Below are 22,595 nucleotides of genomic sequence, written 5' to 3'. Positions count from 1 at the left end.
GCAAAAAGAGTCGGAACGGCTGGTTTGACGATGAATGAAGCCTAGCAACGGAACGGAAGAATGCTGCATACCGAGTAATGTTGCATTCTCAAAGGACGCGGGCACACGCGGAGTCTTATCATGAGCGAAGAAGCGACTTCATCATGATCATCATCAACGGCGCAACATCCAGTATCCGGTCTAGGCCTGCCTTAATAAGGAACTCCAGACATCCCGGTTTTGCGCAGAGGTCCACCAATTCGATATCCCTAAAAGCTGTCTGGCGTCCTGACCTACGCCATCACTCCATCTTAGTCAGGGTCTGCCTCGTCTTCTTTTTCTACCATAGATATTGCCTTATAGACTTTTTCATCCATACGGATTAAGTGACCCGAAACCTATTGAGCCGGATTTTATCCACAACCGGGCGGTCATTGTATCGTTCATAGATTTCATCGTTATGTAGTCTACAGAATCGTCCATCCACATGTATGGGGCTAGCAAATTGTTCAGAGGATTCTTCTCTCGAACGCGGCCAAGAGTTCGCAATTCTTCTTGTTAAGAACCCAAGTCTCCGAGGAATACATGAGGACTGGCAAGATCATTATCTTGTACAGTAAGAGCTTTGACCCCATGGTGAGACGCTTCGAGCGGAATAGTTTTCGTAAGTTGAAATAGGCTCTGTTGGCTGACAACAACCGTGCGCAGATTTCGTCTTCGTAGCTATAATCGGTTGTGATTTTTGACCCTAGATAGGAGAAATTATCAGCGGTCTTAAAGTTGTATTCTCCTATCCTTACTCTTCTTGATTCTTCCTGACCAGTGCGGTGATGTGTGATCTTGTTGGTTGGTCGGTTTTCGGTGCTGACGTTGCCACTATATACTTTGTCTTGCCTTCATTGATGTGCAGCCCAAGATCTCGCGCTGCCTGCTCGATCTGGATGAAGGCAGTTTGTACGTCTCAGGTGGTTCTTCCCATGATGTCGATATAGTCAGCATAGGCTAGTAGTTGGGTGGACTTAAAGAGGGTCGTACCTCAGCATCATGGATCACTTTCTCGAGAACGCATGATAGGGCATCTCCTTGTCGTAGACCATTGTTGATGTCGAATAGTCTTGAGAGTGATCCTGCTGCTTTTATCTGTCCTCGCACATTGGTCAGGGTCAGCCTAGTCAGTCTTATCAATTTCATCGGGATACCGAATTCTCTCATGGCTATGCTATCATAGGCGGCTTTAAAGTCGATGAATAGATGGTGCAACTATTGTCCATATTCCAACAGTTTTTCCATCGCTTGTCGCAGAGAGAAAATCTGATCTGTAGCTGATTTGCCTGGAGTGAAGCCTGTTTGGTATGGGCCAATGATGTTCTGGGCATATGGAGCTATCCGGCTTAGCATGATAGAAGAAATTATCTTATAGATGGTACTCAACAACGTGATACCTCTATAATTGCTGCACTGTGTGATATCTCCCTTTTTATGTTTCAACATATAATGCCTCGCAGTATTTGTCCATCGTCTTCAGTTGGCGGGACCTCCAACTCGCCGATGTTCCGGTTGTTCAGTAGCTCATCAAAATACTCAACCCATCGCTCCAATATGCTCATTCTGTCGGAAATCAGATTTTCCTCTTTGTCTCGGCAGGATGAGCATCGAGGTGTATAAGGCTCCATCCTGCTGACTTGTTGGTAAAACTTGCGCGCCTGGTGCGGTTGCTCCCTGAACTTTTCTAGTTCACAGACCTGTTGGTTCTCCCAGGCTTCCTTTTCCGTCTATGAAGTCACTTCTCCGCTCGACGGAGTTCATGATAAATCTCTGCGTGTGCCCGCGTTCTTTGAGAATGGAACATTGCTCGGTATGCAACATTCTTCCCTTCCGTTGCTGGCTTACAGTCATCGTCAAACCAGCGACTTCACAGACGGAAAAAGGAAGCCTGGAAGAACCAACAGGTCTGTGAACTCGAAAAAAAAGTTTTACCAACAAGTCAGCAGGAGGAAACCTTACACACCTCGATGTTCATCCTGCCGAGACAAAGAGGGAAATCTGATTTCCGACAGAATGGGCATATTGGAGCGATGGGTTGAGTACTTTGATGAACTTCTGAACAACCAGAACATCGGCAAGTTGGAGGTCCCACCAACTGAAAACGATGGGAAAATACTGCCACCACCAAGTATAGATGGAATAGATGAAATTACAGCCGAATTAGTTAAATATGGAGGCGACCAATTACACCAAGTGGTTCATCAACTTGTGCTCAAGGTGTAGGAAAGCGAATCAATGCCTGATTACTGGCAAAGAGGCATTATCTGTCTCATACATAAAAAGGAAGATATCACACAGTGCAGCAATTATCGAGGTATCACTTTGCTGAGTACTATCTAGAAGATATTCTCCGCTATCTTGCTAGGCCGGATAGCCCCATACGCCCAGAACATCATTGGCCCATACCAAAGAGGCTTCACTCCAAGCAAATCAACAACAGATCAGATTTTCTCTCTGCGGCAAGCGATGGAAAAACTGTTGGAATATGGACAACATGATTGCCTATGATTGCATAACCAGGGTAAAACTGTACCCGACCATGAGAGAATTCGGTATCCCGACGAAATTAATAAGACTGACTATGCTGACCCTGACCAATGTGCGAGGACAGATAAAAGCAGCAAGATCACTCTCAAGACCATTCGACATCAACAACGGTCTACGAGAATGGGATGCCCTACCATGCGTCCTCTTTAATTTGGCCGCGGAAAAAATGATCCGTGATGCTGAGGCAAATGCGAAGGGTACGATACTCTTTAAGACTACCCAACTACCGACCTATGCTGACGATATCGACATCTTGGGAAGAACCACCCGAGGCGTATAAACTGTTTGCATCCAGATCGAGCAGGCGGTGCGAGATATCGGGCTGCACATCAATGAAGGCAAGACAATATATGGAGGCAACGTTAGCACCAGAAACCCACCAACCGACAACATCAAATCGCACTGGTCAACCGGGAAAAATAAAGATAGGAGACTACAACTTTAAGACCGTTGATAATTTCTCCTTTCCAGGGTCGAAGATAGCAACCTATAGAACCTAACGGTGATGAAATCCGCCCAAGCATCTTGACAGCCAACAGAGCCTATTTCAACTTACAAAAGCTGTTCCGCTCGAAACGTCCCACCATAGGGTCAAAGCAACTCTTATTGTACAAGGCAATGATGTTGCCAGTTCTCATGCATTCCTCGGAGACTTGGGTTCTTAACAAAAGAAATTGTGCCAGACAGCTTTTAGGGATATGGAATTGGTGGACCTCGGCGCAAAACCGGGATGTCTGGAGTTCCTTATTAAGGCAGTCCTACACCGGATACGGGTTGTTGCGCCGTTGATGATGATGATTTTCCCATACATAATCGCCTGAGGTTTGTGGCCCATTATCGATTTTGAGCGGATAGGAGTCAAACAGGGGACTGCAGGATAGACTGATGCGGACATCACCGGCGCTCTCCACTCAGTTTAGACCTCGCTACAGGAGTGAAGAGCAGAGTGCCATGTAGGTGACGACAGATGTCATATTTGAAGTAGAAAAAAGTAAAGATTGGCAAAATGTCTAGTTGGGACTGGGAATCCTAAGGAATAATTAATTAAAAAGCTGTATTCGTTCTTAATTACAATTATATTGCAAATAAATATAGTGTTCTTAATTACAACAATAATTTTATAACAGTAGGGCAAATATTTAGTTAGGATAATTATTAACAGATGACTCTTGTGCCAGTAAGGAGATCTAGTCAAAGGCCCAAAGTAGTTTTCTAGTAAAGTGTTGCATGTCTTCTTGGAATGTTCCGCGGGATATAAAAGCGCTGGAAGTCCGCCCACGCAGTCACAACGTAGGGTCCTAACCACTAGACGATCACGGCTAACGGAGGCACGGAGTCAGTTAGCGAGATCTTGAGCGAACAGACGTGTTGCCAAATGAAGAAGTGAATCTCAGTGAAGGTGTTTTATCAAAGAGAACAAAAAGTGACGGAAGGTGACTAAAAAGCAGAGTGCTCTTTTGGAGCACATTAACAGTACTAAAGGAAGTAGAGTACAGTGAAGTATACCGTGTATCTCAATATTATTGAGACACTGTATATTAAAGTGCAATTTACTAGTGATTGTTTTTTATCTTGTCAGTGAATACCCAGAGAAGTTCCGGCATCCACAGAGGACGGGCTTGGGGACAGTGATGTTCGCCAAGAGATCAAAGGTTATACTCCATGGGGAGTTATCGTGAGAGGAGGAGGGGATCACAGGCCCCTCAGAAATGGACCATCACGACTTGAGGAAGGAGCTTAACGAGCTACGAGGAGAAAAGGCAGCCATGGCACACCTGCTTGAGTGCCAACCAGAAATAATCATACAGGATCAGCAGGAAGGCCTATTGAAAAAATACCAGTGCACCAGCACCGACAAGTCTTCTTACACTTTCCGGGGAAGGGGCCTGGGGTCTATAGTAGACCTGACATACGTGAGTGCCACTTTAGCCAGTAGAATCGCTTGGCATGTCAGTGAGGACTATACTCACAGCGACCACCAGGCAATCTGCATAGAGATCAAGGGCGGATCGAGCTCGAAAAAGAGTTTTCGCAGAATGCCGGGTGGTATGCTTGGCTGGACAGTGAAAGCTTTCGAGGGGGACACGTTTTCCGCGGTGCTCAAATCCGACATATCCCTGAATGGTACGGCTGGAGAGAAAGCCACCCAGATCACTCGATGGGTGATGGAAGCATGCGATGGTACTATGCCCAGAAGGCGATTGCTCCCCAGTAGGCAACCCAACTACTGGTGAAGCAACGAAATCGCAAGTTTGCGAGCCGCAAGTTTTCGGGCAAGGAGGCTTTGCCAGAGGCTCAAGGGAAAACCCGGTGGCGACGGTCGTGAGGAGGCACACAAGCAATTGCGTGGCCGCCTAAAGGAAGCCATTCGGAGGAGCAAAAAGAACTGCTTCAAAAAGCTGTGCGACCATGCCGACATAAACCCTTGGGGCGAGGCTTACAAAGGGGTAATAAAAAGGCTACGGAAATCACCCCAGGTGACCTGTCCGCGCCTCCTGAAACAAATTGTTACCGCTCTGTTCCCTCACCACGAAAATAGGGGAAGGCAAATTTTTGTCCAGCTAAATGACGGCATAATACCGCCTGTAACTGTGGAGGAGCTGCGGGAAATATGTGGTAGGTTCGGTGACAACATGGCCCCAGGTTTGGATGGCATCCCCAACCGAGCTTTGAAATTGGCAGTGAAGACTAGGCCCGAACTTTTCGCCAACAGCTTCGAGGCGTGACAAAAAGAAGGAATATTCCCTGCCCAGTGGAAAAAGCAAAAGTTGGTGTTGCTTCCGAAGCCTGGCAAACCACCTGGAAACCCAGCATCGTATCGTCCTATCTGCCTGTTGGATACAATGGGGAAGATGATGGAGAGAGTCATCTACAACAGACTCCTGCCTATCGTCGAAGCCAGCAATGGTTTGCCGGAACACCAGTTTGGTTTCCGACGCGCCCACTCTACGGTGGACGCAATTGGCATGGTGGTAAACCTGGCAAAAGGTGCACTGATTTGTGGCGGCTGCTGTGCCGTAATGACGTTGGATGTAAAAAACGCATTCAACTTGGCCAACTGGAATAGAATTAAAGGGACGTTGGCTAACATAGGTGTCCCCGGGTACTTAGCGAATTCGATGGAAAACTACCTCTCAGAGAGGACTCTCTGGTACGGGACGGATGAGGGTCCCAAAGAGTACATTGTCACAGTCGGGGTACCACAGCGATCGGTACTTGGTCCCCTGTTGTGGAATATCATGTATAATGGGGTGCTTCCGTCCCAGAGGGGACTACGATTGTCGGCTTTGCTGATGACCTAGCTGTGATTGTCGCAGCAAAACACCCAGAAGATGTGGAGGTTTACGCAACGGAAACAATGAGAGCGGTAAAGTCCTGGCTAGAAAAGGCCGGGCTGACCTTGACGGACGCGAAAACGGAAGCGGGCTTAATAACGAACCGCAGAAAAAATAACACTGTGAGAGCGGAGGTCGGTGGACATATGGTCGTATCAAAGCCGGCTATTAAATACCTGGGGGTAATAATTAACACCAAATTTAGTTTTAGGGAACACCTAGAGTATGCATGCCAAAAGGCAGCCGGTGCCACCACGGCACTTGCAAAAATGTTGCCAAATATTGGTGGACCGAAACATTGTCGGATGTTGGTGCTAGCCGGAGTGGTGCACTCCATCCTGCTCTACTCGTCGCCTGTGTGGGCAGAGGCACTTGCAAACTATCAGAGACGGAAGCAGGTGAACTCGATTTACCGGCGGATGGCTTTGAGGGTTTGCAGTGCTTTTAGAACCACATCAGATGAGGCAGTATTGGTGGTGGCAGGCATGATCCCGGTTGACATCCTGGCCAGAGAAATGAGTGTCCTGTACAATGCAAGATGTATGGAGGGGCATGCACAGCGTAGAAATGCAGCAAGGTCAGAGTCGCTTGATCTCTGGCAATGCAGACGGGACGAGTCTACGAAAGGTCGGTGGACGCACAGGCTCATTCCCAACATTAGGGTGTGGCTTGAGCGAAAACATGGGGAGACCAACTACCACATTACCCAGTTTCTCACGGGACACGGTGGTTGCTACAGGCAGTATCTGCACCGCTTTGGGTTGGATGATTCTCCGAACTGTCCCAGATGCGATGGCATACCGGAGGATCCAGAGCATGTGATGTTTCACTGCCCACGATTTGCGATGGAGAGAAGGAGCTTAAACCAGGTGCTGGGCAGGAGCGGGACCCCGGAGAGCTTGGTTACTGAGATGCTGGAGTCCGAGAAGAAGTGGCTTGCGGTTGGCTCCGCAATCATCCAAATGCAGGAGGAGTTGCTGAAGGAACAAAGAAGGAGGAAAGCTGCAAATAGGAGAAGGATGAGTGCCTAAGGGCAAACCTACCCCGCGAAGTAATACCTTAATGGTGGTACCGCGGTGCTGGGACTGGAGAGACCGGGAGTGGTTTTTAGTGGGTGTGAATCCCACGCGCGCCCGCTGTAGTTCCGCCGTTCGGACGGCGGAGCTGCGGCGGACGTGTTCTTCTAAGATTTTCCACCTCCGTGTACGCACAAAAAAAATATGTTCACTTCATAGTACAACCAACAAATAAACCCAACAAAATAGTTGACGAAAAGCTCACCTCCAAATGGGATCGCATTTTCCAGATCTTCATTTATAATTAATTCTTGTCATTGTCATAGGCATGGAAACGTCTTGTGAGTTTTAGATGAATGTCTTCGAGTTATTCTGCACAATGGAGTAGACACCCAACGAGTGTGCGTGCCAAACGCTCGTGGGCGTATCAAGCAAGTAATTTTGAAAACAAATAAAAAGGCTTTGGGACTCTGGAAATTATTCCAGTTTTTCATTTGATGTCGTCTATCTTTCTGCTCCTCATCTCAACGGGTATACAGAGAAATCTAAAATGTTTTCCTAAACAATAGAGCAAACCCTGTGTTCCTGTTCTTTATGTGTTCGTACTACTTCCATTGAAATGATATTCGTGCAAGACGCAACCAAAGCGCCAGGCACCGTGTCCAGCACCTCAGTCAGAGTAGCTTATCTACAAGATGTGAAGGAAAATATGAGGAAGGTTTTGAAGATTTGCCTTAGATTTAGAATTATACAGATTTTAGTTCAGATTATGTAAATATCTTATTATTTCAAAATACACTCTCACGCTAGCATAATTCTCACAAATGCAAGAGATTGGGACAAACACTGTATGCACCATGCTTGCTATGATCTGCAAACTAACTATCGAACCTGGTGGTACATTACATATTCAAGATTCTAAAAAATAGAGAAGATAAATTGAATCCCTCCTCTTGCCCGAAAATCCCTCCTATTACTTTGTAACCAGAGATATTCACAAAACCTTAAAACTGTTGAAAAATTGAAAAGTTGCAGCAGGCGAAGCCCTGGCACTTTGTTTGCAATATTTACGACTCCTAGCCTGGCTGGTCTATAGTAATTCTGATTTTTGCTGCTGACTTTATTCTCCCGTCCCCATCCAAAAAGAACAGGAACACCTTGGACGACAGTAGTCATGTTTTCAAGCCATAGAAGCATCATATGTCACGTATCTTAACTGGGAGACTTTTCTTTGTGATTTATAGCTTCTGTTTAGGCCACTGTTCTGCATAGTCACCTGAGACTCGACACGCTTACATAGTTCCTTGCATTTTAATTTGGTTGATTTCACCATGGGACTGAATCTATGAGTAAAAGACCATGTCAATTGTTACAATAGTAATCTACCCTAAAGAATTAAAGATTTCCAACGGTGGTGCGAAGACGGGATTTTATCCAGCCATGGAAACTGAAAAAATGCATTCAACTCCAGCAGGCTCAAAATCAATCACAGCAAATTGAAAGCAAGAACTCGAACATTCAAGGCCAACTTGTCACATTGTTCAACGTCCTTCGTAGAAACTTTTTGAAAATAAATTAAAAACCGGGAGCTAATTAAGTCCCGGGCTCCGAGCGGGGACAATAAAAAATAATGAAACAGAGTTTTGGTTTTATTTTTGGAATATTTATTTCGCACAATAGTAATTGACAAGTTTAGGTGACGGGTGATTCGCGGCAACTGGGCGAGATGTTATTTGATTTCTTATATTTATGCATTTATAAATGCTGATTAAACGTCTGACTGCTTGCATTTTTCCAGAAATGCGGCAAATTCTTTCCAGACGATGTCTTGTTTCTTCGCGTCTAAGGTTTCTGTATCTGGCGGAATAGATACAGGCACCCACCATAGCCTGTCTCCTTGACCTAAGGAAAGCCTTCGACTCCGTATGGCAATACGGACTTACGTACAAGCATTCTGAAATCCTCAATTTCCATCCGCACCTCTGTAAGCTAATTCTGAGCTTTCTAGATGGGCGGAAATCCTTAGTCAACATCCAGCAGCACCTTTCCTCGTCCTATACTTGCCCCGTCGGCATTCCCCAGGGTTCAGTCCTGTCTGCAAACCTTTTCTCTCTGTTCACCGCAGATATCCTCAAACCACCTCCACATCCGTGTCCCATCCAGATCTTCCAATACGCGGATGACCTAATCATCTATACGGCCACCAAAATCATCTCCCGTGGTGAAGCGCGTCTGAATGTTTATTTGGACGAACTTTACCACTATTTCACCCGTTGGAAACTTTCCCTAAATCCCAACAAGTGTGAGACCATCGTCTTCCATGGAGACATGAGAATGACGCCGAAGATGTGGAGTGACACCAGATCATTGTCACTCACAATCCACGACGAGCCCATTCCCACTGTTAAAGAATCACCTACCTCGGGGTGACAATGAACTCCCGCCTCTCCCACGTACCTCATATAACGAAGGCACTAGGCCGTGCAACTGGTGCCTTCTGGTCCCTGTATCCTACCCTTAAATACAATATCCCGACTCCAAAAAAGTTTAAGCTGTTTTGTTATAAGCAGCTTATCCGCCCACTCCTCATCTTCAGCTTTATTTTCTGGCCCGATTGCTCCCCATCCCAAATGGAGCGACTCCGCCTTAGAGAGCGCAGGACCCTTCGCCACTGCGCCAACATATTTAAGAACGAAGACCGCTCCAAGTACATTTCCAACCAGATCCTCTATGAGTCCTGCTAAACCCCACGCATCGACGTCTTCCTTGCCCGTCTTGCCCTCAACTTCCTGGTCAAGTGCCAATCCCATCCCAATCCCCTTGTCGCCAAAGCCATGCAGATCGAGATCGTTGAAGATAACCTTCTTCGAACTCATCTCTTTCCCCAGATCCTCCTATCCCTCCAGTCACAGAACCGTTTGTTCGATCCCCTATGTAGAGTAGTCTTCTACACGGGCAACTTCTCCGGCTCCCAATTTTGTAAACCTTCCCATCATTAGCGCCCCTCCCAGCTTTTATTTCCCATCCCTCACCCGCACCCCACCCATCCTATCCCAGTCCTTTTTCCCTCTCACTCCCACCCCGTTTTTATATATGCTCAACGAGTGGAGGTTTTTTCCAACTTTTCCTCCAAAATGCAATGTATATATTTTCTTTTTTCTACATAACCTGTTAGTAATAAGTTAGGTTAAGCTTTATATTATACCTTAGATTAAGTTTAACTGTTAAGGTAGTCCCTAAGTTAGCTATAAGTTTATTATGATGCTCTTTTTGTAAATAAAAATTGTTGTTTTACCCAGAATAGATACAGGCACGTGTAATTTGTTTTTATGATTTATGTGTGCTGACACATACATAACTAGCTCGGTACTTCAGGTATGAAAGGTTTTGTGTATTTATCAGTATGGAGGGTATTTCGAAGCCTAGACAGCGCATAGTGGCAGCTTTGGATTTTCTTTTAATTTTTTCGATTGAGTAACTTCTGAGAATATTTTTTGTTAAGGATGGTAGGAGTCCTGATCCACTTGATGGCGGACCGGGCCACTTACGCAGCAGCTTACTTCCTCTTGTGTGGTCCACGGACTCCTCTATTTTGGGTTAAACACTCAAGTATATCACAAAAAGTTTCGTCCAGAGCAGAGGCAACTCATCAGACGCTGCCTCACCTCTGCCCTGGCAGCAGCATGACCGAAAATAACGATAGGTGGTAAACGCTCCATTTATATATAATCGCAAACACAACATGAGTGCAAATTATATTGAAGTGAAATCCGTCGTAAGTTCAAACCTAAACCAGGCCGAAGTAATTTTTTTTGTGGGCAGGTGAGGCAGCGTCTGACCTGGACGAAACCGTGAGTCAACTTCCAGCGGAGAAGCGACTTCACAGATGGAAGAAGGGAGCCTGGGAAAATCAACTGGTTTGTGAACTCGAAAAGTACAGAGAGCAACCGCACCAGACAGGGAAGGTTTACCAACAATTCAGCAGGATGAAGCCTTATACACCTCAATGCTCATCCTACCGAGACAAAGAGAGAAATCTGATTTCCGACAGAATGGGCATATTGGAGCGATGGGTTGAGTATTTTGATGAACTTCTCAACAACCAAAATATCGACGAGGGGGAGGTCCCGCCAGCTAAAGACTACTGGCAAATGCTGCCACCACCAAGCATAGAAGAAACAGTTGGTGCAATCCATCGGTTTAAAAACTGTAAGTCGTCAGGAGCCGATGGAATTACAGCCGAATTGGTTAAATATGGAAGCGACCAACTATACCAAGTGGTTCATCAACTGATGCTCAAAATGTGGGACGGTGAATCCTGGCAGCGAAGCATTATTTGTCCCATACATAAATAGGGAGATGTCATGCAGTGCAGCGATTATAGAGGTATGACGTTGCTGAGTACTATCTATAAGAGATTCTCCGCTATCTTACGCCCAGAACATTATTGGCCCATACCAAAGAGGCAAATCAGTAACAGATCAGATTTTCTCTGTGCGACAAGCGATGGAGAAGCTGTGGGAATATGGATATAAGTTGTATCAGCCGCCTATGATAGCATAGCTAGGGTAAAACTGCACATGACCATGACAGACTTCGGTATCTCGACAAAGTTAATAAGACTGCCTAGGCTGAACCTGACCAATGTGCGAAACCAGATAAAAGCAGCAGGGTCACTCTGGAGACCATTCAACATCAAAAACGGTTTAAGACAAAAGGATGCCTTATCATGCGTCCTCTTCAACCCGGCTGTAGAGAAAGTGATTCGCGATGCAGATGTAAATGCGAGAGACACCATCCTCTTCAAGTCGACCCAACTCTTGGCCTACAATGACGATATTGATACTATGGGAAGAACAACCCGAGATGTACAGTCTTCCTTCATCCAGATCGAGCAGGCGGCGTGAGACCTCGAGCTGCACATTAATGAAAGCAAAACAAAATATATGGTGGCAACGTGAGCGCCAGAAACCAAAGAATGAACAACATCGAATCGCACTAGTCAAACAAAAACAATAAAGATAGGAGACTACAACTTTGAAACCGTTCAAAATTTCTCCAATCTAGAGTCGAGAATCACAACCGATAACAGCTATGACGATGAAATCCGCGCACGGTTGTTGGTTGCCAACATACCCTATTTAAGCTTGTAAAAACTGTTTCGCCCGAAACGTCCCACCGTAGGGTCAAAGCTCTTACTGTACAAGACAATGATATTGCTAATAAATATGCATCGGAGTGCAACCCCTCACGAATAGCTAGCGCAGTTCGCTGCGGAGACTAAAACTGGTCTGCCATCTGGGTTCGGGACGGCACCCTCCTTAGGGCCTTTAGCCAAGGCCGAGGGGACGGCTTTGTCTGGATTCGGTGTTCAGTAATACCATTTTTTAGTGTCTATCTTACGCCGAATGAGACGATGCCGGACTTTCGACGCAGGCTTGATGCTTTAGGGAACGCTATCTTAGACACAGATGGGCGAATCCTGATCGGAGGTGACTTCAATGCTAAGGCACTTGAATGGGGCATGCCTCACCAAGACTCCAGAGGGAAACGAATTCTGCAAATGGCGGCAAGAATAGGACTGGTAGTTCTAAACACCGGTTCCTCCCCAACATTCCGGCCCCCGAACTGCGAGGGAAGCATGCCAGACGTAACCTTCGCATCGGAATCACTGGTGTTGCTGGTGGACGGGTGGCGAGTTCTGGAAGACTTCTCGGCAAGCGACCATCAATACATTGCCTACGAAGTGGTGGACACAAACTCTTGGTGTGCGCCACCCCGGTTCTCCTTCTGTGCATGGAACGTCGCGAAAGTAAACACGGGGAGATTTGTCGAAACTTTTGGGACAGGTGGGGCCGGGCTGGAGAGTACTCCTGGGAGCGGTGGCGCTGCAGTCGCCACTGTCGTAAATTCAGTTAAGGACCTGATAACGACGGCCTGCGGAGCCTCCATGCTCAGGAGGGCATCGAGACGTGGCAAACATTCTATGTATTGGTGAACAGTGGAAATCGCAGAGCTCCGGAAGGAGTGTCACAGGCTCCGCTACATCTAAGCGACCGGGAGGAGGCATCTACCATAATGACGGAGTACAAATCAGCCAAAAGGAGACTCCACAGCGCAATAAAGAAAAGCAAAGCTCGCTGCTGGCAGGATCTGGTCAACGAGGTGAATGGGGACCCGTGGAGACTCGGTTACACACTGGTTACCCGAAAAATCAGGTCTCTGCGGAAACCCTGTTCACTTAAGGCCGAGCATGGGAGGGGCACCCCGCATGCGAGGAGGACTGTCAACTTTTCTCTATAAAAGAGTTGGAGCAGGCAGTCCTCTCTATGAAAAGTGAGGCGCCAGAACCCGATGATATTCCAGCAGGGGTATACAAACAGAAGGCACTTTCCCTGCTCGTTGGAAGGTGGCGAGACTTGCGTTGATCCACAAAGGGAAAGGCGACTTCGAGTTGCCGTCTTCATATCGGTAGAAATAATCTTCATATCATCAGAAATAGACTCGCTGAAGCGATACGCGCTGTCGGAGATTTATCCACCCGGCAGTTTGGCTTTACAACAGGGAGATCTACACACATGGCCGCCGAACTCGACGAGTGGTGCTCCTCATAACGCTAGATGTCAGAAACGCCTTTAATTCCATAAGATGGAAAGACATTCTAGGCACACTAGACAATACTTTCCACGTGCCGAACTATCTCTTATGGATATTGAGGGATTATCTGAGGAACTGCTCCCTGCTCTATGAAACACTAGATGGTCAGAGGAGAATGGAGGTCACGTTGGGGGTAGCATAGGGATCCACCCTAGGGCCGGTCCTCTGGAACGTTACCGATGATAGTCTAATTAAACTCGACATGTCAGAAGAATCGCGCCTGATCGGTTATGCAGATGATGTCGGGGCACTTGTTGCTGGACGCACTGTCGAACAGGCGCAAAGCAGCCTCGGCATATTGATGGGACGGGTAAGCGGATGGATGACTACTCATGGTTTCAACCTTGCACTGGAAAAAACCGAAGTAGTCATGCTGACTAAAAACAGAATTCCGACCCTGCGTTCCATATCATTCGGTGAACCGATAATCGAGTCAAAACTAACGGTAAAGTACCTCGGGCTTTTTGAGCAAATCAAAGCAGCAGCGAACAAGGCTGCAGCTGGAGTTTCGGCATTATGTAGGCTAACGGCAAATATGGGGGGTCCTACATCTAGCAGGCATATTCTGATGAGTTCAACACAGTCTGTCCTGCTCTACGGGGTAGAGGTATGGGCTGACGCATCCACTTGATGTCGGACCGGACTTAGGACTCCCCAATCGCTAAAAAAGTTGGCTAGCTCCGGCAAAGCTTGGGTCTGCACTGTAGGCGGACTTACGTTGATTATAATTCGTACCCTTTTTGTGTTTTGCGAATTATAAAAGGGAGCGTATAACATCTGCAAGCCGCTTCGGTCACACTGCTCCCAGGGCAAAGGTGGGGCAGTGTCTGCCTCTGCCCTGGTAAGAAACCGTAGCCGTCTTCATCCCTCTTTTAATATTCCCTATATGTTTTCGAGTAGTCACAATCTCGACATGACAAGATTATGGAAACTACAACCACTTTCTCAAAATGCAAAATTTCTTCAATTTTCCGAGCCACTGGCTCATTTTTCTCCTACAGAAATACATGGAGAATATTTCCGTTCAATATGGCTATTATTGGGGGTAGCAACACCAAAAATATAATAGGCCTGAACCGGATACCGGTTGTTGCGCCGTTGATGATGATGAACATCAAAAATATACGTAAAGCAACCCGTCTTACCAGGCTTATTGAACGCTATATGGTGATCAGTTAGAACTTGCCAATCCCAATAGAGCAGAAATATGAAGCACTGTTTGCGACTCATATCGGTAAACCGGACATGTTCAAAGTGATCAGCCCATGCTTGTATGCAAAGTTTTGATAAACTACCTTGTATGCAGCATTACGCGTGTTCATGTATTGCACCGCTGCAGCCAAAAATGATTGTCCAAACCCCACACTCCCAGAAACGTGCGATGTGAGCTGCTACTCGCTAACAACTGCAATGTTCAATTAACATTCTACATCGGCGAAATTCGTTCCAAGTCGGCAAGGTTCACTCAAACATTGCATTTCACACCACTCCTTCATCTCACACATTTCCTTGGATTTTTATCAAAAAGTCGACTCTTCATCAGATCAGCGGCAAGCGCTAGCGAACTACACCCTCTCCATATGTTTGCATTTTACACTTTCCGCACGGTCATTGTCAGCCAACAGAGCCTATTTCAGCTTACAAAAACTGTTCCACTCGAAACGTCTCACCATAGGGTCAAAGCTCTTACTGTACAAGACTATGATCTTGCCAGTCCTCATGTATTCCTCGGAAACTTGGGTTCTTAGCAAGAAGAATTGGTCGCGTTCAAGAGAAGAATCGTCCGAAGAATTTTTGGCTCCCTACATGAGGATGAACGATTCCGTAGCCTACATAACGACGAAATCTATGATCGATACCATGACCGTCCGTTTGTGGATAAAATCCAGCTTAATAGGTTACGGTGGGCGGGTCACTTAATCCGTATGGATGAGGATGATCCAGCCCGGAAAGTTATAAGGGCAATATCTATGGTAGAAAAAGAAGACGAGGCAGACGCTGCCTAAGATGGAGCGATGGCGTAGGCTAGGACGCAAGACAGCTTTTAGGGATATCGAATTGGTGGACCTCGGCGCAAAACCGGGATGTCTGGAGTTCCTTATTAAGGCAGGCCTAGACCGGGTACCGGTTGCTGCGTCGTTGATGATGATGATCTTGTCACTTACACTGACGTCAAACGATTGGGTTCATCGTTTCCGACGGTTTCTGGGGTAAATATCTAAAATGTGGTAATATGCTATCATTAGCTTTATTTGAGTAGATATAAAAATGGAATGTATTTTAAACCCTAGCTTTCATACAGGTGCATCATTCTGATTTTTTCCAGATTTTCAGTTGGATAGAGACAAGACCAAGACAAGATGGATCCTTGTGCTACTCCCGACGTGATTTCCATCCTCCTCTGGCCTTCGTCTCATAGACCAGGGATCTTTCAGATAATCCCTCAATATCCGCAAGAGATAGTTTGGGACGTGGAATGACTTTTATAATGTGCCTAGCGTATCTGTCCATCTTACGGAATCGAAAGCGCTGAAAGTCCACATCGTCTCATTCGGAGTTAGGCAAAGGCTAAAAAACGGTATCCCTAAACAACGAATCCAGGCAAACCTATTACCTCGGCCTTGGGCAAGAACACGAATTCGAACGTCGTCCCGAACCCAGATGGCGGCGGTGCCTGATAAGTCGAGATGCCATAAAGCCAGGTCCCTGTTTCGCTATTGCTCGCTAATTAGCACTAGATCAGCATTTACTTCCGCAGCGAACTGTGCTAGCAACTAGTGAGCGGCTGAACTCCAGTGCATATTAATTTGTAAAATGCGGTCATGCCATTGGCACCCTAGCCCTTTCCGGTCAAGATCGTGGATTTCCAGGGAACACATGGACTCTGGACTAGAAACAAGAGCCTTCTCCCCCAATAACCCCTTAACCGCTTCGCAGAACGTACTCTTGCTAGTCGTCTGCAGGCCCAGTTCGACGAGGACTCCGCCACTCCTCCTTTTCCGTATCGAAGACACGTCTGCTCCGTTGTCTTCGGATTTTATCCTGCAGCGGATTTCGCTAAGGACTTCCGCAAATGTCTTGCCTTCCGTCGGCTTAATGAGTAAAGCCGACGGTCTAGTCCTTCTTCGTTTCCTTGTCCTTTCTGCACCTGGCTTTTGGTTTGCAGCCTCCTTGTCTTTGAACAGAAAGGCCTTTGGCGGCGTAGTCAGTTGTTTCCTTTTCTCCTTCTTCGCCTGGAAACTACTTTGATAAAGTCTCCTTCAGGCACGTCGTCCTCCTTCCGCTTTTCCCAAGTTCGCGCTGCATTGGGCTATCTACGGTCCGTTTAGCGCAAGCAGCATTCTCAGCGGAGAGTGCGGCTGTTTCTGCTCTCCAATCGTCTGCCGCGGCTCTCCACGTTCGCATATAGAAGGAGATGCGGTACAATAGTTTCTCCAGTTCCCGTTTTTGACGCTTTGCTGACGTTCTTCTGGAAGAACGTTGTCGACCGCATACGCTTCATCACTGCTGCGCATTTCCTGATGAGCTGCACTTGCACTCAATTTGTGTCCGAATCCATCTGCTCAAGACTAGTGATTCTGACTAGACTTTTTTTCCAGGGTATTGGAGTTGCGATCCCTGCACTGTCAGTTGCGCCACTTGATAAGGCTTTCTCTTTATTTGGGCGCCCCGGTGTCACATCGGGTATGTCAGGCCTCGCTGCCCATTTCGTTGATCGCTGCGGTGAACGACATATTTTTGTGCTGTGCCCAAACGCCCTCAGCTCTTCCTCCTTCCCCGTTATTTTTTTTTGTCGGTTTACGTGCATTCTCCATGGAAAATTCAGCAGCGCATCGTGTGGAAGGGAGCAGGCCGCAATAATCAGGAACGGGTGTACATTTGGAGACACAGCCCCTACCTGTTCTCTGAAGCCTATCTATGCTTAGCTGATCCCGGAATTCACGAGACAAATAAGCGCTCGCTCGGGGCAACGCAGTCTACTAACACCGGTTCAATACACACTACCCGACCAGGGTCGCGAAAGGGCTGGCTACTAATACACGTCACAAATACCACCTCCGAAGAGCTACGCTCACATCACCCTATCGACGGCTCCGGAGACTCCCAGTGTGTCCCGACATGTACGGGTTCAGGGACGCGGTTCGCACTTCGCCGAGAGGCTTTCTCAAGGCTACTACCTAGGACGCAGGTATACTGCCAGCTAGGGGGTCAGAACTACTTACTCGGACACCTCGGAGACGTTACACCCCGTATCGTAAGCGACCCGTTAAAGGTCCAGTACCAGTACCAGTATTCTTACTCTCCCTGTATTATTTTGTCGGCTATTTCGAGAGGCTAGACCTGTTGAGGTTTATTCAGTCAAAAATAATTAAATTTAAAAGCAGTCATAATTGGTAATTAATTTATTATATTAGCTTCACATGGAAAGCTTTGCTTAACTATCAATTCATTAATACTCCTAATTATAAAATAAAAACTCTAAGCCACTTTCCCATTGCTTCTCGTTTTCCTATACTTTTCGCTGAATTCCTGGAATTTTCTGTTAACTAAATCGTGTATTGTATCTAAATTCTCCAACTTGCATTTCACAGCCCCTTCGATGATTTCAGTAATGTCATCCTTCAGTTTCCTAATGAGCACAATGTCTCGCGCCTCACGCTCCCTCACCTTCTCCTCTAAAGCGAATAAATGGGCATCTACCTCGCCTGGGAATAACTGGCGCACTGCATTCGCCAGCTTGTACACGTACTCCCGGTTGGTGCCACTCGGACCCTCGGCCAGATACACTTGGTCCGCTATCAGGTCCAGGTCGTTGATGTGACCTACGTACGAATCATTCTGCTCTGTAGCTACGTAGACAACGATGTCCTGCGGACTGAAGGACGTCCCATGATCTGGTGAGTAAGGGTAGAAGTGGGTCGCATGCCTTTCATAACCATTCTTCTCTCGGAAGTCCAAGTGCTTTATGACGTCCTCCCGATCCTGGGCCGCTATACGATACGCGACACCCCACACGAGACTATTTGGGTCCGAGGACGGAAGTAGGGTGACCACACGTCCTGGCTTCTCAGCAGTCCCGCGGTGATCGATACTGTTCTGGTAGAATCTCCTCTCGAATCCTTTAATGAAGCCTATTCGGCGTGAGACGTAAGGGAAGTCCGCCTTCCACACTAAGGACCCGTACCCGAAAATCCAGAGGTCATCTCCAGACGATTCCAAATGCTCCGAATCCTCCGCGGTGAGGTAGAGTTCTACTTGGGACTCAATTTTCACCGGCAGAGCTGGGAGGCGCAGTTCCCTGAACTTCTCGTCGATGAACGCGTTTACTAAAGTGTCAACACGTGTGACTGTGCCATTCGGAGTCGTTGTCGCCTTCAATAATTTCGCAGCAATTTCACGAAGCAATTCTGAATTTTGAACTTGTCCGGCCGAAACACTTTTTTCTGACATAATTTTGATAAATCGCGCGAAACCACCGCCGCCGTCCACGTCTTGGTTATTTGACTTAAATCTAGTGTTTGACAACGCGTCAGCTGACACCTAGCAAGGAGCTGGGGCGGTCGGGGGAACACGGTGCCTATGGCAAACCAAAGTCAATTGAATCGTAGAGTGGGTGGCGTGGTTGAAGTGTAATTTGAACGACCGAGAAAGCCAGAAACTGACGTTATCAGATTGAATGACGCCGCAGAATCGGCCACGAGATGCTCAGTGATGATGAAGCAAAACATGAGATAATGAATAAAAGTGGCACCGAAACTTTTGTTTAAATAACACGAAATGAAACTAGAAACGGTTAAGAGAAAACTAAAAATATATATTTCAAAGCCGCGCCTCAGATAGACAACATTATTGAAAGTGGCACACATCCTACAACTCCGATTTCCGCTCAATTTTAACAAGTTCAATATCAAAGGTGAGGGTCGCATCTGGCGGGATCCTTCCGCCCGCCCCGGACTTTCCGTACGCCAGCTCAGGCGGGATAACCAGACGCCGCTTCTCGCCCTCGCACATTCCCAGCAAACCTTGATCCCAGCCTTTGATTACTTGGCCGCTCCCCACGGCGAAAGTTAGGGGCTGCCCTCTTGGGTAGCTGCTGTCGAACTCACTGCCGTCCGCAAGGGTACCCTGAAGCAACATTCAATGCTTTTCTTTAAGTAAAAACTTTACTTCATGATACCCACCTTGTAGTGCACGTGAACAAAGTCACCTTTTCGGGTCTTAGCTGTGCAATCCTCCACTCGTTTCTTGATTCCAATTTTAACCCGTGGCTCGCCATTTCCTAGGACTGCGACAAAGAGCGCGAACAAGACAAATTTTATTAAAAATTGGGACATTTTAAGAATCCTTCAATGCCTCGACCTAAAAGTACAACCAACAGGAATGTCAGTTTCTTGTTTACTAACAATGAGGTGGGTGTACAATGCCTAGTTTGGTACAATGTTGTACAGCCTGGCTTTGGTTTGAATATTGGGTAAAGGCAAATTATCACTAAACAACCAACGACAAATTTGAAGGATTGACTAAAATCGGTAACTTGAGACATTGTTCACCATTTTTAAGGTTTTGTCTGTCCGTCTATCTGTCTGTCACATCTTATATCCCAGAAACGGTTACTCCTATTGATACGAAATTTGGTAGAAAGGTGGGACCTCTAAATCCTATTGTGTTCAGTGCGCGACATACTTCCACATTGAGTTTAAGGGGGGTCCCCACATATGCAAAGGGGAGGGTTGTACATTTTTTTCACCTTGCATAATCTTGTGGGGTGTGAAATGAAAGGCTCCGATGGGTACTTTCCAAAACCGATATTCATGGTGGCCTTTATTTTTACCGTTACAAATACCATGAATCATTCAGTAACGATGCTGTGTGAATATGAAGAACTTTCTCTGTAGGGGTGTTTCACTTATTGGGCTGGCCTAAGCACCCTTAAATGAATGATTGCACATCCATTGCTTTTGCAGACCAACCTGACACTCTTTCAAAACTGTTCGGTAGTTCGAAAGTTCCCCCGAACTTGCCGGGAAAAATTACAACCCATCGCAGGGCAAACGTCAGATCTACTATTGAACCAGACCCAATGCGTGTTTGCATCACCACTTTTTCACCTTGCGTTGAAAGGTGTTCTGGTAAATTTTCAAATTAAGATAATGTGAGACTTGCTGAAGCGTAGCTGCTGCAGACTTAAATGCTGCTTATTTTTGCCAATGCTGACCACATTGCCTCCTAGTGTACCGTTACGGTCTTGAATGAAGTGCTCTAACACACTTCAAGGCGTTGATCCAACATGGATTGTTGCGCCAACGATTATCACAATCTCGGCAGATGCCGGATTTTACCTAATACTAGCACTAAGTGCCAAGCATTTAGGCTCGGACGATCCTACCTATTTAAAAACTAAAGGGGCGCTGGTAGTGGTGGCCGGTGGTAGGTCAGTGAGAGAATCCGTCGAGTACTCCTCGCAACATCGAGCACGTATGCAGAATGGTGTACTTCTGCATGGTTTGAACCAGACTGTGCGAAAGTCCCAGGACATCAAGGGAAGCCGTGAGGGATTTAGGTGCAATACCTGTAGCTGACAATATTATGGGAACTACAACTACCCGCTCGAGACGTCAAATTTCTTTGATTTACCGAGCCAATGGCTCATAGTTTACCTTCTTCTCCACGTATTTCCATTCAATGTTGCTATTATGGGGGATAGCAACATCAATAATATACGCGGAGCGACCCGTCTTGTCAACTAACAGTACGTCGAGCTCGTTGTGTGCGGTATGGCGATCAGTCAGAACTTGCCGGTCCCAATACATGCTGCAAGCAGAACTATCAAGTACTGCCAAGCAGAACTATCAAGAGCCGCAAGCACTCATATCGGTAAACCGGACATGTCCCCGTGATCAGCCCTTGCTTATATGCAAGGTTTTGATGGATAACCTTACATGCAGCATTATGCCTGGTGATGTATTGCACCGATGCCATAACAGTACAGCCAGAAATGAGATGGTCCAACGCCGAACCACACATTCTGCACTGGTCGTTCTCCACCCGTTCTTTCATGATGAGCTATTTATAAGCTCGGGTGGCGACCACGCCATCCTGAATGGCACACATGAACCCCTCCGTCTCAGCAAAGAGCTCCCCAGCACACAGTCATCTGTTCGACAGATGCAAATCGACAAATGGCTGCCAAAGACAATTCACGTGTTTACCGTCCATCCATTCATCGATCCGCTCCTGGTCCGACTTCACCCCACTCAGAGGATTGAAAGATCGATCCTTCAAGTTAAGTGGAGTCAATCCACAGTCTGCCTTATAGACAGCCGCATGCAAGGGACTCGCCTGCTCTTTACTGTAAAAATAAGCGCGTAGCGAGTCGACTTGGCGATGATGTTGTGCCGCCATGTCAACCACGCCCCTACCTCCGATGTCACGAGGCAAGTTCATCCGCTCCACGGCAGACTTTGGGTGATGCATTCGGAATTTGGACATAGTTGTCCGTATCCGCCGCTGGACGTTTTTCAGATTGGTCTTCGTCCACGGCAATATTCCGAATGCATAAGCCAATGAAGGGATAGCGAATACATTCAACGCGCTTATTTTATTCTTCCCCGAGAGATGCAATTTCAGCACCAGCTTTACACGTCGCAGGAATTCGGACAGCAGAGCTTCCTTCAGATCACCAACTCGAGCATGGGTTCCTTGCAGAATTCCTAGGTACTTGTAGAAGTCTGTCTCGGTCATAGCTTCGATGTGGAGGTCACCAATGCTATGTCCGGCATGCGCCTCGTGATGACCTTTGCGGATGGCTTGGATTCGACATTTGTCTAATCCAAACTCCATCCGAATATCACGGCTGAACATGTCTATTATTCGCAACAGACTTCTCAGATGGTTGTCAGTACCAGCATACAGCTTGATGTCATCTAGGTACATCAAGTGTGTCAGTTCGCACTTAGCACGTAGGCCATATTTTATTGCAAAACCATGCCCTCTAGCATCATTCAGTAGCCATGAA

General features: G+C 46.8%; 2 protein-coding genes across 2 annotated transcripts; both read right to left on the bottom strand.

The window, feature by feature from the left end:
- Positions 1–17,967: 17,967 nt before the first annotated feature.
- Positions 17,968–19,232, bottom strand: LOC119659710 (putative glutathione-specific gamma-glutamylcyclotransferase 2). Its single transcript, XM_038067964.1, has one exon. It carries the CDS (start codon positions 19,028–19,030, stop codon positions 18,059–18,061), a length of 972 nt encoding a protein of 323 aa, XP_037923892.1. The 5' UTR covers positions 19,031–19,232; the 3' UTR covers positions 17,968–18,058.
- A 140-nt stretch (positions 19,233–19,372) lies between these two features.
- LOC119659711 (peptidyl-prolyl cis-trans isomerase FKBP2) lies at positions 19,373–19,980 on the bottom strand. The gene is made up of 2 exons (XM_038067965.1): positions 19,762–19,980; positions 19,373–19,705 (listed from the first exon to the last, which is right to left on the bottom strand). Exons 1-2 carry the CDS (start codon positions 19,912–19,914, stop codon positions 19,448–19,450), a joined length of 411 nt encoding a protein of 136 aa, XP_037923893.1. The 5' UTR covers positions 19,915–19,980; the 3' UTR covers positions 19,373–19,447.
- Between the last annotated feature and the right edge of the window lie 2,615 nt (positions 19,981–22,595).

This window comes from Hermetia illucens, chromosome 6 (genome assembly GCF_905115235.1).
Source record: "Hermetia illucens chromosome 6, iHerIll2.2.curated.20191125, whole genome shotgun sequence".
Taxonomy (NCBI): Eukaryota; Metazoa; Arthropoda; class Insecta; order Diptera; family Stratiomyidae; genus Hermetia; species Hermetia illucens.
Note: the sequence above shows the minus strand (reverse complement) of the source record. Positions and strands in the feature narration are given on the sequence as shown.

Excerpts from the sequence above, each read along its gene's own strand:
- LOC119659710 (XM_038067964.1), bottom strand. The coding sequence starts at position 19,030 with ATGTCAGAAAAAAGTGTTTCGGCCGGACAAGTTCAAAATTCAGAATTG.
- LOC119659711 (XM_038067965.1), bottom strand. The coding sequence starts at position 19,914 with ATGTCCCAATTTTTAATAAAATTTGTCTTGTTCGCGCTCTTTGTCGCA. Across the intron at positions 19,706-19,761 it reads TTGTTCACGTGCACTACAAG|GGTACCCTTGCGGACGGCAG; the intron begins GTGGGTATCATG and ends ATGTTGCTTCAG.